Source organism: Anabrus simplex, chromosome 3, assembly GCF_040414725.1.
Source record: "Anabrus simplex isolate iqAnaSimp1 chromosome 3, ASM4041472v1, whole genome shotgun sequence".
In the NCBI taxonomy this organism is placed as follows: Eukaryota; Metazoa; Arthropoda; class Insecta; order Orthoptera; family Tettigoniidae; genus Anabrus; species Anabrus simplex.
In genome coordinates this window covers 243,409,308-243,425,766 of record NC_090267.1, presented here as the reverse complement: position 1 = coordinate 243,425,766, position 16,459 = coordinate 243,409,308, and the positions used below count along the sequence as shown (strand labels likewise).

At 40.4% G+C, this 16,459-nt stretch overlaps 1 protein-coding gene across 2 annotated transcripts in view; it reads right to left on the bottom strand.

Moving 5' to 3' along the window:
• The window catches only part of LOC136867192 (serine protease 42), a 155,313-nt gene extending 139,926 nt beyond the window's left edge, over window positions 1–15,387 (bottom strand). For both annotated transcript variants that reach the window (XM_067144312.2, XM_068227047.1), the window contains exon 1: window positions 15,314–15,387. In XM_067144312.2, coding sequence (XP_067000413.2) covers window positions 15,314–15,374 — 61 coding nt within the window. In that variant the 5' untranslated portion in view covers window positions 15,375–15,387. The remainder of the gene's footprint in view (window positions 1–15,313) is intronic.
• Window positions 15,388–16,459: the final 1,072 nt, after the last annotated feature.

Sequence of the window (16,459 nt, the reverse complement as noted above, 5' to 3'; positions counted from 1 at the left end):
CGAATCAGGGGTGAATGTGGTAGAAGAAGCATTAGCCCAAAACCCCGTACCGTGCCTACAACATCATCAGATTAAGACGAACTACAATTACATCAGACCTAATCCAGAATAAACATGGCGGACATCGGTTGAGGTTGAGGTTGAGAGGTTGAGGGAAAGGTTATGAAAGGTTATGCATGTTCATTTCGAGTCACCTAAAGAAAATATCACAAGTCGAACGTCATGAAATGCAACTCACTAACTCAAAATATAAATAATTAAAGACAAAAAGTAGCGTTATAGCGTATTGTACGTCTAAATGAAATTTCAGAGGGGAAAATAACGAAGGGAGAATTATTGTATCAACGTCAGGTTGAAACAGACACAGAGTATAAAATTATTTCCGGTCAGCAAATACGACATATAGATGTCAACAAAGAACATTATTAACCTTACATGAAATACTATATAACACCACCATTAACCACAGCCCATTATGTAAAACACGCAAACAAATTTCTCCAACAAAATTTCAACCCTCCAAAATCCACCTGTATTGTTGAGTAGGTACAAGCGATATTTGTATGATACACTTGATCATCTAAAGCACTCGTCAGCTTAGTACTCACCAGAATTGATGGTATAATTGTATTTTATAATTGTATAATTCTCATGTTCACTCCACGGGAAATGAGGTTAGGTTTAGTTTACGCATGTTCATTGTATAACGTTGAAAATTAATTACATCATTCTTGCACCACCGTTTAAGAATAATTTAGTCTCTAAATCATAAATTTTAGTCATGATTTCTGGGACTGATTTAATGTTCTTTGTAGTAAGGTACGTTGACTGATAAGGCAAATGCTAGAATAGGCATCATTAGTTTAAACTTCGGAAGTTTGCGCGGCACTCGAATTAGATCACCACTTCTATGGGTATATAATGTCTTCCCTGACAATACATTTGATTTCAAAAATGATAAAATGATCAATCCACACAACATTATTAGTCCTATGATTCGGTTCGAAGTTTTCCTTATGAATGCTCTCAACCCAATTTTGTCTTAATACTAGGTCTTTTGGAAATGGGAACACTGATGCTCTTACTCATCCAGGCACACAGCACATTAAACTATAAACATATTGCATAGGTAACTAAAAACAAAGAAAAAACTTTCAGAGAAGAACACGAGAATCAACATTAACCTTATCACCACCGATATTGTTGGAATAAATAAGCTCTTTGAGAACAAATAGCTTCTTACGGCACTGAAAGATGATCTGTAACCTTCTTAAGACTATAAATGAATATAATGTAATTTACGATTAATAATATTCAAATTTCCGTAAATATTTGGTAACAACACGGCATACACAAATCAAAACAAACGCATGCTAGCACTCCAGCTGCCGCCATTGTGGACAGTTTCGATAGGTCGGTTAAGGTCTGAGATATTGTAGTTGGTCTTGATCAGCACAGAACACCAATATAAAACAGAAGTGCACAGTCCATGTTAGAGCTTGGAAACAAAGATGACCGAAGCGCTCCTAGTGGTCTGGAACCTAAGTGATAGCACGGCCGGATGGATCCCTTGCTGCGCTAGCGAGAGCTACGCATCAAGTTGGCCGTGGTTATAGGTATGAGAATCTTAGCTTGCATAGTACCTCCTGGTATGAGAACTTTCGTTTTTTTTTAATACAGGATATTCCGCCTCCCCACACGTTTCTCAATATCTTAACATGTTGAATAACACGTAATAGTCTACATTTTTTATCTCATAATGAATATGGCGTGACTGAGCAATATGTTTTACTACTGGTTCATAAATTACTTTGTATTTTCAGACTTTCGTATACATAATGAAACGAAATTCAGTATGTTAAAATACTGAGAAACGTATGGGGACGCAGGATATTCTAAATAACAAAACGAAAGTTTTCATGCCAGGAAGTACTCTGCAAGCTAAGATTCTCATACTTATCACCTTGGCCAGCTCACTAAATTCGGAAACCACAAGCTGAAAAATAAACTTTGTCATTGGGAACAGGACCACAACGTCGCATACAATGACATTGTGTGTTCAGTTTGGAATGAGGAACTTTGAGTGGATTGAATTCTGTGGGAGAAACACTAACATAACCTTATCAAACAATAAAAACAAAATCATGATGACATTTGAAGTTTATTGAATTACAACTTCATTAATACAATGAAAACACTACAAACATTTTAAATGACAAGAGGAAAAGCAGAGAAATGATAGGTACATGAAAGAAGACAATCAGTCATCAGCGATCTGCGTTTAGAGTTGTCGCTGAGGTGGTAGCTCCATTACAATGTTTACCACCAATACAAGTCTTCAAATTGCCTAGGCCATCATCAGTTAATGAAGACTGCAGTACCATGGTTTCAGCAAAAGTACAAGCATCAGTAAAATACATATATCTTCACTATAGACGGTTATGCCCTTCACCGTTCACCCTACAATCCTCTGTGAATTAACCATGTCTCTTCAAAGCCCTCTTTTTGCAACTAGCTCTGTGGTTTCCTTTAGTTCTACACCTCTGAATTTTAAGTGTTGGTGGTGGTGATTATTGTTTTAAGAGGAAGTACAACTAGGCAACCATCCTCTATATAACACTGATCAGAGGGAAGAAATGGAAGGGACGCAACACTTTGAAAAGTGAAGATATCGGCCAAAGGAAGATAAAGGCCATGAAAATGAAAGACTTCCTAGGATTCGCAACCAAGTACCGTCAGGGTCGAAAAGAACAAAAGCTGACCAAGGGAGGTCTGATAAAATAGATGAAAGCAAGGTGCCTGACAAGTAATTGGACGCAATGCCAGTACTCAGCTAAAGGCCCCGTGGTCACCAACCCACGCTTGGAGCCACTAGAGCCACTTTTAGTCGCCTCTTATGACAGGCAGGAGATACTGTGGGTGTTATTCTACCCCCCTCCAAAGGTGAACCTGACCTAAAATCCCCGAGAACTCTGTCTAATCATTGTTCTGATCTCATCCTACCTCTCTTACCCTCCATAACTAAGTCCATTATTCTCCTAGGAATCATCTTCATCCATTAGTTCCTCCTGTGGGTGGGAGCAATAGAACAAAACCCACAATATCCCCTGTCATAAGAGGCGACTAAAAGGGGCCCTGGAATTGGGAGCGTGGGTTGTCGACCACGAGGCCCTTAGCTGAGTCCTAGCATTGCTTCCACTTACTTGTGCCAGGCTCCTCACAGTCTATCCTATCCAACTTCCCTTGGTCAACTCTTGTTCTTTTCTAACTCAGATGGTATTACATATGGAGGTCTAGGGAGTATTTCATTTTCCTGCCCCTTATGACCCTTTTCTTTCTTTGACAGGTTCCTTCATTTTTCGAAGTGTCGGATCCCAGGACCAATTGCTAGGCCACTCAACCTTTGCCCGTGGTTCACGAACTAGGATGTGACTACAGAAACCCACACCATGAACCATACAGTATATACAGATAATATTTACAACCACACAAGTCTTAAAATTCCTCAGCCTACATATGACAATGTGTAACCTAATCAATGAAGGAGAAGCAGTATACAATAGGCTATACATATATACTGTAATGCTTACAACCACACAAGTCTTCAAACCAAAATACTTAGGCCAACACATGGCATACAATCAACCAATGAAGAAAATATATTGGTGCCAGCAAATACGACAAGCAATCATACAGTCTATACAACTGCACAAGTCTTAAAACTACCTAAGCCTGCGTATAGCTAACCTGATAATAAATTCTAGCAAAATTAACACTGTTTACATACACAATTGTTACTGGCATTTGAAATTTTTTAGACGTTTTTGTCATGTCCAGCTGAATACTTTTCTTCAACCAAATGTTTACACTCTTTTAAATGAGAAATGGAAGAGTTGCCTGCAAATTTACATTTTCAAGACAATGTTTCCTACAAAAGGAGTAAGCTGCCTGGAGAATAAACCTTTAAAGCTATTATCTAATGCTTCTGTATGACCATATTTGTCCAAAAATATATACAATGGTTCATGAATATGAAGCAGAAAATCTTTCAGTTGTTTACTGGCATACTGCAAGTTAGGTGATGTGAACTGTTTTCTTTGAAATATGTAAATAAATGGCCTTCAGTCAAGTTAGGTAAATATAGATTTCCCTTGCACACATCACACTCATTATTTATACCTAAAACTTTCAAAATATATCCTTCTACATATGTCACAGCTTGATTGTCTTCTAATAGTTCAGACTGGGATTCACTGGTCTGACTTGAGACAGTAATTTATACCTTCACAATCAACAGAGCCAGTGCCACTTACATACTCCTGGATTGTCATCATCAACACTTTTAAAAACTGATATAAATTGCTAAGGGGAAAACAATTATCACTCTCACACTTACCCATATTCTTGAAGGGCAAAGCCATATTATTTCCAATACAAGTTTTTAAAAGCATTACAAACTGAAAACATGTGGATTTGTGTTGGAAATGCCATGCTGTCATATGCAATATAATGCATTCTCTAAGGGCTCCTGATTGAGAGCTTTCATATTACCTAAAATACCTGAATCCTACTTTCTTCTACCTATTCCAAAAAAAATTAATAGATCTTATAGTAATCTGCCACCCATCAATGAAACTGAATGTGCATGTCTTATTTCTACCAGTTTTAAGGTCTCTTATTTTCCAGGTACCTATCCCTTTTAGAATAGTGTTCCAAAACTCAATGTGTGGAGAATTTCCTGAAAGGGCACATCTATACATCTTACTTTCATGGGCATTCTGGTTACAACTGTTCAAAGAATCCAGAAGGTTGTCACTTGCTTCTACAAATTCTGTTGTGTATATGTAGCTTCTGAGGGCAACACTTTGAGTAGCTACAAATGTTTCAATTACAGCTGCCACAGTATGGCTTAACTGTGCAGCAGCAACTTTAACTGTCATTCACATAGCTATCCTGGAAGTTGAAATGTTGTTTTCTCAGTTTGGGCAAAAAGGACACATTTATAGGAAGGGGTGTTAGGGATTGCAATAACTTACCAAGGGAAATGTTCAATAAATTTCCAATTTCTTTGAAATCATTTAGGAAAAGGCTAGGAAAACAACAGATAGGGAATCTGCCACATGGGCGACTGCCCTAAATGCAGATCAGTATTGATTGATTGATTGATTTAAATCTTTTCCCTTGGTCTATATTGAATATTGAATGTATTTAAATGTTACCACCCTGTGATCATTAACCTGAATCTTATTTTCAATTAAGGCACTTGTGGTATTCTTCAGAAGGGGAACATGATACATGATAACAATTGGTTCACTATTCACAAGAAAATGGAATGGACTGGGTCTATCTAAATTACCTTGACAATGCTTTCTGATTTCTCGAGCCATGGTCACAAATTGTGCAAACAACTTTCAACCCTTACTTATAACAAATTCAATCAGCTGTTGTAAGGCTACATTACATGCTGGTACTGAATTTGTGGTAAAATAATAGGCAGTTACACTACCGGTATGTGTTTCCAAGTTCTGTGAATACCTCTTAACATGAAAACTAATGCATGATTTGCTAGAGCAGATGGCCTTCCTAAAGGACCAAGATCTTCATACCCACATATACCTTGTTTATTAGCCCCATAATATAACCCCTTTTCTAATGACATTTCATCAAATAGGAGGGCACATTATTTATCAATATCAGACATTTTGGAACCTCTACTTTCAGCACTTCAACTATGGATGGATTCAGACCAGTGTCATAAGGTATTTGAGATGGTAAAGAGTTCAAAGGCCTGACAGAGGGAAGATTATCGAGTAACCAAATATTGATATATGCAAGGCCCACATTTATAAATAGAAAGTGCCATAACCTTATCCTCATTCCACCACATACCAGACAGAGCTTTGTTAGCATTCTGTAACTGAGCACAGATATAAATGATTTACTGACAAAAAATGATAGGCCTACTCACCTTCATCCATAATAGTTTGTGTGTTTTCTCCAATCTCAACCACTTCAACATCACTTAATACTGACAGATCTAGATTACAAATCCTGTTTGTGAAATTACTGAAATTTCATTTAGGCCTACTTTTCTATTTTATGCCATGCTAATACTTGACACAGGCATGTCCAAGTTACAGGGATTATAGGGGATACTTTCCAGATGTTTAATATGAAGATAAAGTTGGAATTCAAGAGGACAGATTGGGGAAAATATTAATTTATAGCACAAGGAGTAAGGGATTGGAATAAATTATCAAGGGAAATGTTAAATAAATGTCCTGAAAATATCAAAGAAAAAGCCAGGTAAACAATTCATAGGTAATCTGCCACCTGGGCAACCACCCTAAATGCAGATCATTGATTGATTGATTGAATAACATTATAATTTAATTGGTGCCTAGTGTGCCGTAGTTAATAAGGTCCCTCTCAAGAAAATGAACTTCACAAACATAAAAACTAGAACAATTTGCACCATCACTCACACGACGACACACATGCTTCCACTGCTTCAGATAATCCTTATTTATAAAAATGCTTATTCTTGATGTTGAGATTGCCAGTCATATCGACATAATAGCCACTTGTACATGCTGAAAACTTGCAGGAGTACTTTAACCTCAAGGTGTTACCTCCCTGAAATAAAGAACATGACGTTTATAAACAAAGTTTCACTACCGAAAACAAAGAAATGGAAGGAATGAAAAAGTATACCGGTACTTTAATACACTATTTACAATTATATTTCCATAGCTTACCTTCGCTGTACTTAGCATCTTCGGGCAGAAAATAACAATGTTTTTGTTCTGGTTACATGTAGCTTACAATGAAATTGCAAAACTACAGAACGCAAACATACAGCAACACTTGGACATTAAGCGTACCGTATCTAAAAACTTGTTCCTTCTTCGTCGCAACTTCTCATAACCATACACAATTAAACAGTATTAAACAGTACAGAACTGAATCGCCATTTTTCATTTTACGAGCATAGGCCACGAGGCAAGTCAGCCAATCAAGACGCGACTCTACACCCTGCAGCGCTTCCAAGTGGTCTGGAGCTGAAATACGGCCTGTTGTACTTTTGTCGTATCTCACCTTCACCCCCATGTTGATCAGATTCTACCACATCACGCTCAAATATTTATGTTTATTTCTGTTTAAATACTTAGGAACTTGAAATCTGGAACTTATCATAATGACGTCCTCCTTTGTCTCTACTCCACCATTTAAGTTGTTTCTTTTCCAGGTGTGATTCTGTTTCCATATGTTTTCTCCTTCAGATGGTTCATAAATTATGCTCAAAGTTAGTTTCAGCATGGCTTCAGATATTACAAATGGTACAGTGGGCATCGCTGTGAGGAGATCGTTACACATGTTTCCGTACAAAATGAAAGATGTGCCAGGCGAGGCTTGGTTTCACCTCGGCAGGTATGTTAAATGCAAAGTATAGAGTTAGGTGGTCGACTGAAAATCCTCATGTGCTGCATGAGTCTCCCTTCATTCTTGAAAGATCGGCTCATCATGTGCCTTGTCGCGATATAGAATTTGCATTCTCTTCTTCGACACGATTATCAGCAGTCAACCTAACAGTGCGCAGGTCAGGTAATATTTTGCTATCCTGATTGAGGAGGAAACGGTAAGGACATGGTTTCAATAGGACAATGCAACCTCCCATACTGCTCATGTTACCATGCAGTACTTGGAATCGGTGTTACCATAACGCATCATATCTTTGTCACTGTGGCCAGCTCGATCTCCAGTTCTCTCCCTCCCAGACTTTTCTAACAATAATGTTATTTGCTTTACGTCCCACTAACTACTTTCACGGTTTTCAGAGACGCCGAGGTGCCGGAATTTTGTCACGCAGGAGTTCTTTTACGTGCCAGTAAATCTACCGACACGAGGCTGACGTATGTGAGAACCTTTAAATACCACCGGACTGAGCGAGGATCGAACCTGCCAAGTTGGGACCAAAAGGCCAGGGTCTCACCCGCCTGTGCCACTCAGGCCGGCAGACGTTTTTTAATAGGGGTATCTCAAGTCAACAGAGTACATAACCTATTCTCAGAATTTGAAAGACCTAAATACCAACACTATACGCACTGTGGACAACATTTCACGTGAAACACTACGGGACGTGTTCACGAACATGATCAGAAGGATGCACAAGTGTGAAGCAGTAGATGGAACTCATTTTCAACATTATTTCCAGTATCTCCATGGGTTGTGTAACTTTTCTGTCAATCATTACTCCTTTTTATATTTCTGAACAGAACTTCATATGGACGAAACTTCCATTTCGACAGTGACCAAAGTAAATTGCTTATCAAAAACGGACGATTAAGTTTTCTTTCTACTTTTCAATAGAACTTCATAATAATTTCGGCAGTCATCGCTATCGCGTGTTCATTCATCAATCAATAAAAATAAGTTGTAATTGTTAGTTTAAAATATAAGTTCTAACCTTTTCGTAGCAGTATGCTTTTAATGTTGAAAACACGTCTTAGCAGACAAAGTAGGTCCCCATACTACGAAAAATTAAGCAATTTCCTCAATTGTACCCAAAGTTGAAGTTCTAAAGCACCCGAAAAGGTTTCAAATTATGAGTCTTGGATAGTTCTATCAAACTAATAAACAAATTTCTGAAATCACTTCAGACCTGAATGCAGTTCTAGAAAAACAGCCTAAAATTGCTTGTTTCTTTATTCGTTTTCTTTTTTATTCAAATCCTAGCTAAATTAACACATGTACATAATTCTTTCTGTAATGTGTTCCTTTGTTCAATACCTTCAGCAATGTTTTGATTTTTAGAAAAATATCCACAATGAATGTAGTTATAAGGACTTAAGTAAAACTCCGCATTGGCTTATATTAACGTTCGTAGGGGTGCTTAAGTCAAACAATGGATTGACTGACATTAGCGCTCGTAGTGGTAGAAAAAAGACAAACATTTTTTTTTTTTTTGTGCTAGTTGCTTTTACGTCGCACCGGTACAGATAGGTCTTATGGCGACGTTGGGACAGGAAAGGCCTAGGTCCTTAATTAAGGTACAGTCCCAGCATTTGCCTGATGTGAAAATGGGAAACCACAGAAAACCATCTTCAGGGCTGCCGACAGTGGGGTTCGAACCCACTATCTCCCGGACACAAACTGCGAATCTAATCGACCGGATAATGATGATTAAGAAAAGGAATGTTAATTTTAGGAATACATAAAGAATATATTCCCGTAATTTATTATATTTCATTTACCTAAAATTTGTAGCTCATATCCCTAGGATGTTTACAAAATTTAGTTGCTTTCCTGAAGGACTAGAACTGAGAATTTTTAATAGAACTTCATAATAATGTTGGCAGTTATCGTTATCACGTGTTCATTCATCATCATCATCATCATCATCATCATCATCATCTGTTTACCCTCCAGGGTTGGCTTTTCCCTCGGACACAGCGAGGGATCCCACCTCTACCGCCTCAAGGGCAGTGTCCTGGAGCTTCAGACTCTTGGTCGGGGATACAACTGGGGAGAATGACCAGTACCTCGTCCAGGCGGCCTCACCTGCTATGCTGAACAGGGGCCTTGTGGAGGGATGGGAAGATTGGAAGGGATAGGCAAGGAAGAGGGAAGGAAGCGGCCGTGGCCATATGTTAGGTACCATCCCGGCATTCGCCTGGAGGAGAAGTGGGAAACCACGGAAAACCACTTCCAGGATGGCTGAGGTGGGAATCGAACCCACCTCCACTCATTTGACCTCCCGAGGCTGAGTGGACCCCGTTTCAGCCCTCATACCACTTTTCAAATTTCGTGGCAGAGCCGGGAATCGAACCCGGGCCTCCGGGGGTGGCAGCTAATCACGCTAACCACTACACCACAGAGGCGGACACGTGTTCATTCACTAAACAATAATAATAGGTTATAATCGTTAGTATAAAATACAAGTTCTAAACTTTTCGTAGCAGTATGCTTTCTTTGTTATCTGGCAATACGAAATTCTCACTAAGAAATTTTAAAAAGTGTGTCTGTTTTATTTATAGTCATTACAAGAAATACTGTGAGGTATACGCAAATGTGAAATACGAACAGCATTTCCTACCGTCTCCACTCCACTGTTTATGTGTATTAGGGCAAGTTCCTACTTTCCAAAGGGGCTGCCTGGCCGAGGCGGTAAAGGCGTACTCGGTTCGCCCGGAAGGACGTGGGTTCGAATCCCCGTCAGGTAGTCGTAAAATTTAAGAAACGAGATTTCCACTTCCGGAGGTGCATATGGCCCTGAGGTTCACTCAGTCTACACCAAAAATGAGTACCAGGTTAATTCCTGGAGGCAAAGGTGGCCGGGCGTAGAGCTAACCATTCTACCCCATCACGTACCGAGGGTAACAATGGTGGAAGCCTTTACCTTCCACTCCTCCAAGGCCCTTCATGGCCTGTACGGGGATGACTTTGCTTTGCTTTGCTCTTAGAACCTTGAAATATTATACTTGTGCTATTTGGAACATAAATGTATTGTACGTTATATACACCACCCTAAAATCTTTCACCGAAAGATTATCGTACTCCGGGCAATCAGTCACTCTGCATCGCTCCGGAGATGCTTTTCCAAGGAATCTCAAAGGGTCTCGGCGCGGCTTGTGGTGCCGGCTAGACGAGACTCGTGCTTGTTGCAATATATAGAGTGACCGGGAACAACATGAACTGGGTATATGAACGTTAGAGGGTGGGTCATACTGATACTGATGGAAAAATATAATAATTAGATACCTTGCGCCATTGTCATTTTATCAACTGTCTATCATATACCTTTGCGGGCAACTACAGATGGGAACCGGACGAATAATGAATTTACATGTATTAACATAATGAAGTCCGGCTCCATGGATAAATGGTTCGCGTGCTGGCCTTTGGTCACAGGGGTCTCGGGTTCGATTCCCGGCTCGGGAATTTTAACCATCACTGCTTAATTTCGCTGGGACGGGGGATTTGTGTGGGTGTCATCTTGATCATCATTTCACCCTCATCACGACACACAGGTCGCCCACGGGAGTCAATTCAAAAGACCTGCACCTGACGAGCCGAACATATCCTCGGACCCCCCCCCCCCCGGCATTAAAAGCCATACACCATTTAATTTTTTCAACATAATGAAAAAACTTCTGTACTTATCTAGACTGCCGATGCTAAGACCGTTGTCACCAAGCACTATTTCAGGACTGTGGTCATTAATGCTGTGCGCGAATGTCGCCTGGAATCGCGAGAATCGGTTCCTACGACTCCGAGGTCGCATGCGAGGAATCGCCCGATGACGTCACCAGAGTGCTGGGCGCACTCACTAGAGCGAGTCGTCCATATATAAGTGGGGCAAATTCGAACGTGCAATATGTACTATTTCTTTTGTATACAGTACAGTATAACACCCATTTTAATTACACATCTTAATGGTTGTCTTCTTCTTCATATGTTTACTCTCCAGGGTCCGTTTCTCCCTCGGACTCAGCGAGGGTTTCCACCTTTTCCGCCTCAAGGGCAATGTTCTGGAGCTTCAGACTCTGGGTCGGGGATACAACTGAGGAGGATGACCAGTACGGCGGCATCACCTGCTATGCTGAACAGGGGCCTTACGGGGGGATGGAAAGATTGGATGGGATAGACAAGGAAGAGGGAGGAAGCGGCCGTGGCCTTAAGTTAGGTGCCATCCCGGTATTTGCCGGGAGGAGAAGTGGGAAACCACGGAAAACCACTTCCAGGATGGCTGAGGTGGGAATTGAACCCACCTCTACTCTGTTGACCTCCCGAGGCTGAGTGGACCCCGTTCAACCCTCGTATCACTTTTCAAATTTCGTGGCAGAGCCGGGAATCGAACCCGAGCCTCCGGGGGTGGCATCTAATCACACTAACCACTACACCACAGAGGTGGACCTTAATGGTTGCCATGAATGAATTATGCCACATAATAATGAAATAAGCCTCCGTGGCTCAGACGGCAGCGCGTGGGCCTCTCACCGCCGGATACCATGGTTCAGATCCCGGTCACTCCATGTGAGATTTGTGCTGGACAAAGCGGAGGCGAGACAGGTTTTTCTCCGGGTACTCCGGTTTTCTCTGTCATCTTTCATTCCAGCAATACTCTCCATTCTCATTTCATAGCATCTATCAGTCATTAATAAATCACTTTGGGAGTGGCAACCCCATCGTACTAACAGCCTATATCTGATTCATTCATTACATCCCTGACCCGGTCAATGACTGGAAAACAAGTTGTAGGTTTTCATTTTTCCATTTCAATAATGAAATAACAATTTAACCTGGTAGTCTGAAAATCAAATTACACATTTCGACACTGCGTGTAGCAACTGGGCCAAATCCACATGTTCGATACAGTTCGCACCCGCGATCTCACAGGTGTGGGAAAAGTGATAGAAAAGGAAGAAGAAGAATAACATTTCATACTGCTGCTAAATATTATGAAACTCTTAGAATTACTATTTTTGTTTACATCACTGCTTAACCTTAGTTAAGGTTGTCTATTTAATACAATTGTTATTTTTTATTCAAATAGTTATTTCATTCTCCCCGTGAGGGGAGCGGGCCACCAGTCCAACAAAGGGACTCTTTGACCGATTACATGTACAATAATTTGTTGTGAAATGTTTTATTTGAGTGTGTGCTAATAGCACACGTTTTACGAAAGACCAAAAAAAAGTCTTCTTTTGTAGAACACATCAGCAGAAATGAAAGTCTGTTTCTTGAAAGTACAATTGTATTTTGTTGAAATAGTAGTATTAGAATTGAATTGAAAATGCGGATGAATGTTTAAAATGCGTACCGGTATATCTACAGTAGCCTATATGCAGAAAACTTAAACATGTTACATACAAGAAACTTGGTATTTGGAAAGTCCTTTAAAAATACAGGAACATGTTTTTTTCTTTCGTAAAAGGCACTTATCGGGGGGTTGGATGAAATGAAGTGAAAAAAAGAGTTGAATTATGTTTTATGAGGATACTTATATCTCAAAACTGAAGATGTTACAGACGTGAACATTTGTATTTGGAGTCTCTTTTAAAATTAAAGGAAATATGCATATATTTTTTTCGGTAAATCCAATGAGGTGGGGTGGGGCTGGGTGAATGACTGATAAAGGGGTTAAATTCGTTTTACGGTGATACTTATATCTAAAAACTGAAGATGTTACAGACATGGAAACAGGTATTTGAAATCTCCTTTAAAATTAAAATATACTTTCTTTTTTTTTTTCGACTTGAGAGTAGACAGTTTCTCCCATGTACAGTTCTATGTCACATTGTCATCTTAGCCCCGTCCGGCTCCATGGCTAAATGGTTAGCGTGCTGGCCTTTGGTCCAGAGGGTCCCGGGTTCAATTCCCGGCCGGGTCGGGGATTTTAACCTTCATTGATTAATTCCAATGGCTCGGGGGCTGGGTGTGTGTGTGTCGTCTTCAGCATTAGAATTCATCATAGGTAGGGCCCCATTCTCATAGACGCGCAGGTCGCCTATGCGGCGTCAACTCGAAAGACCTGCACTCGGCCTCTTCGGAGGCCACACGCCGTTATCTTAGCCCCAAAAGGCAATACCACGGACGTGGTTTAAAAAGAGTTTCTGGAGCAAATGAAACTTAATTTTTCGGTTAGTTTTTATACTTCAGGGATTTTCAGAAAAGAAGTAGTCTTAGTACAGTACCAAGGAACGATTACTTTTACCAATCCTCGCGAGCGAAGCCGTGGGTAACTGCTAGTATGGTATAAACTTCAATCGAATTTGTCTTCCGAAACAAATTTTACCTAGTTAGCTATTCAGAAACAAGATCTGTGTATCAGTCGGGCCTCAGGTTCAGGAGTTTCGTACAACCTTGTTTACGTTTGAAGAGGTTGTGAAATGTAGTATTTCTCAAAAATGCTCATCTTGCCTATTTCTTTCGCATGTGAACGTTTCACCACGTTCGTAATCGGGAACGTCATACACTTTCCTTATCACTCTTAAGACATCCACTGAGAAGAGAAATGGATTCGCGTTCGACCTTGACCATCCTACAAGGAAATATTTTTGGCATGACAAAAATTTTATCTTTCTTCTATGAATTTCGATGTTCAGCGCCTTAAAATCCGTGCCACATATAACCTTCCTCATTGTCCCATTGTGTACAGTATCGGTGTTATATATTAATATACGTTCTACAAAATCCAGACAGACCCGCGGTGTATGGATAGCGTGCCTGCCTCTTACCTGGAGGCCCCGGGTTCGATTCCTGACCAGGTCTGGATCTGAGGGCTAGTTCGAGGTCCACTCAGCCTCCATGGTTACAACTGACGGTGAGATAACGGTCCCGCTCTAGAAAACCAAGAAAAACGCCTGAGAGGATTCATCGTGCTGACCACAAGACACCTCGTAATGTGCAGGCCCTCGGGGTCAGCAGCGGTCGCTTGGTAGGCCATGGCCCTTCAGGGATGTAGCTCCATGGCGTTTGGTTTGGTTTCGTATAAAATCCATCATGACATATAAACGGCTTGTAATGAAAAGGAAAAATCGACTGTACGCACTCTACAAACAAGTACTCGCAGATGAAACCTGGAAGAGGATTAGATGAATTGAAATATAATATTTAGTTAAATATTCTGTAATACGGATTAATTCAAACTGAGATTAGGTCATGTTGCCAGCATATTTCTAACGTAGAGCGAATGGCATGGTTATGTAAGGGTATTTCTAGAACATCTGGTGAAGAAACGTCGAACTAGAACTAGGGGCATGTGGCAATTTCAGAACGAGAAACACTTACGACAGATTCCTTGTCTTAGGGCAAGGAGAATAACAACATAACCACATTGGAAATGATACATGCCCCAAGATATAGAATAGTATCACAGAGAGGACGAATTTCCAAGTTAAACCAAATAATACTTTTTAAATCCTTCAAGAATTCCTGGAATAGCTCTACAACGGTAAGCAATTACCACTACTTCACTTCAGTTCTCTATCAATGTACAAGCTGATAGTGGCATGCATACACAGAATAGGGTTAGGTGAAATACACTGGAAATATTGTATATAAGCTTCTTTTAGCAGAAACATATTACTGGGATGGGGAAGGAGATAAATTAGGATGGTGTATGCAATAATTTAGAACATCTAACACCAAGTTGGACATATTTGTCGGAACACAAATATATGAATCCAGTATGGCGGCACAACAATGATAATTGGTATTAGTCTACCGCTTTCAAGAGACTACTCTTCTAAAATGCATTTTTTTTCTTTGTGCAATCGCCGCTACTTCTAGTAATAAAAGATAAACTTACCGGCGCTGTCCACTGCAACAAAAACTGCAACGAGAAGCACTAGGATGGCCGACTTCATCATGGTGCAAGGTGCATCTTCTGTTGAGCAAGCAGTGGTTATATAGTTTTCTGAACTGCTAAATGTCACATAATACATTGTCATTAATCACTAGGTAACACCTGTGAAGACAAATGTGTCTTGCTTTGTGATTCATGCTGCGTTAGAATATTATCGTTACAAATTTATGACTCCCTTGTGTTGTCACCGAAAATGTTCCGTGAAAAGCGAGAGAGTGTTGTTAAGAAACTGTATGTCACCACGGCACATGCGAATAGAATCTGAGTGACATGGAGAATCGCTGGAGTGACATTGTCATCTTATATTCGAGAAGGTATAGCATTTTATTCTCTCCTCGAAATGTTTCAGATTTAAATTCTTACCTGTGCAGTATTTCATTCATATATCATATAGGTGATTATCGTTTGAAAGGACTCTCCACTACGTTTATCAATAATCGTAGGAGAAAGAACAAAATCTCCGACCCCTTGAATATAGATTGATTGATTTTACAATTTGAACAATTTGTTTTACGTCGCACCGACACAGATAGGTCTTATGGCGACGATGGGATAGGAAAGAGCTAGGAGTGGGAAGGAAGCGTCCGTGGCCTTAATTAAGGCACAGTCCCAGCATTTGCCTGGTGTGAAAATGGGAAACCACGGAAAACCCCCTTCAGGGCTGACGACAGTAGGGTTCGAACCCACTATCTCTCCGATGCAAGCTCACAGCTGCGCGGCCCTAACCTCACGGCCAACTCGCCTGGTTTTTACAATTTGCTTTACGTCGCACCGACACAAATAGGTTTTATGGCGACAATGGGATAGAAAAGGGCTAGGAGTGGGAACGAAGTGACATTGTCTTAATTAAGGTACAGCCCCAGCAATTGCCTGGTGTTAAAATGGGAAACCATGGAAAACCATCTTCAGGGCTGCCGACAGTGGGGTTCGAACCCACCATTTCCCGAAATGCAACCTCAAAGCTGCGCGATCCCAACAGCACGGCCAACTTTCTGGGTACAGATGACTGATTTTATTTATTTAACCTGGCCAGATGGATTTTTCTTACATCTACCCTGGTTTATAGACTACTTATCATCTCCTTCGCCC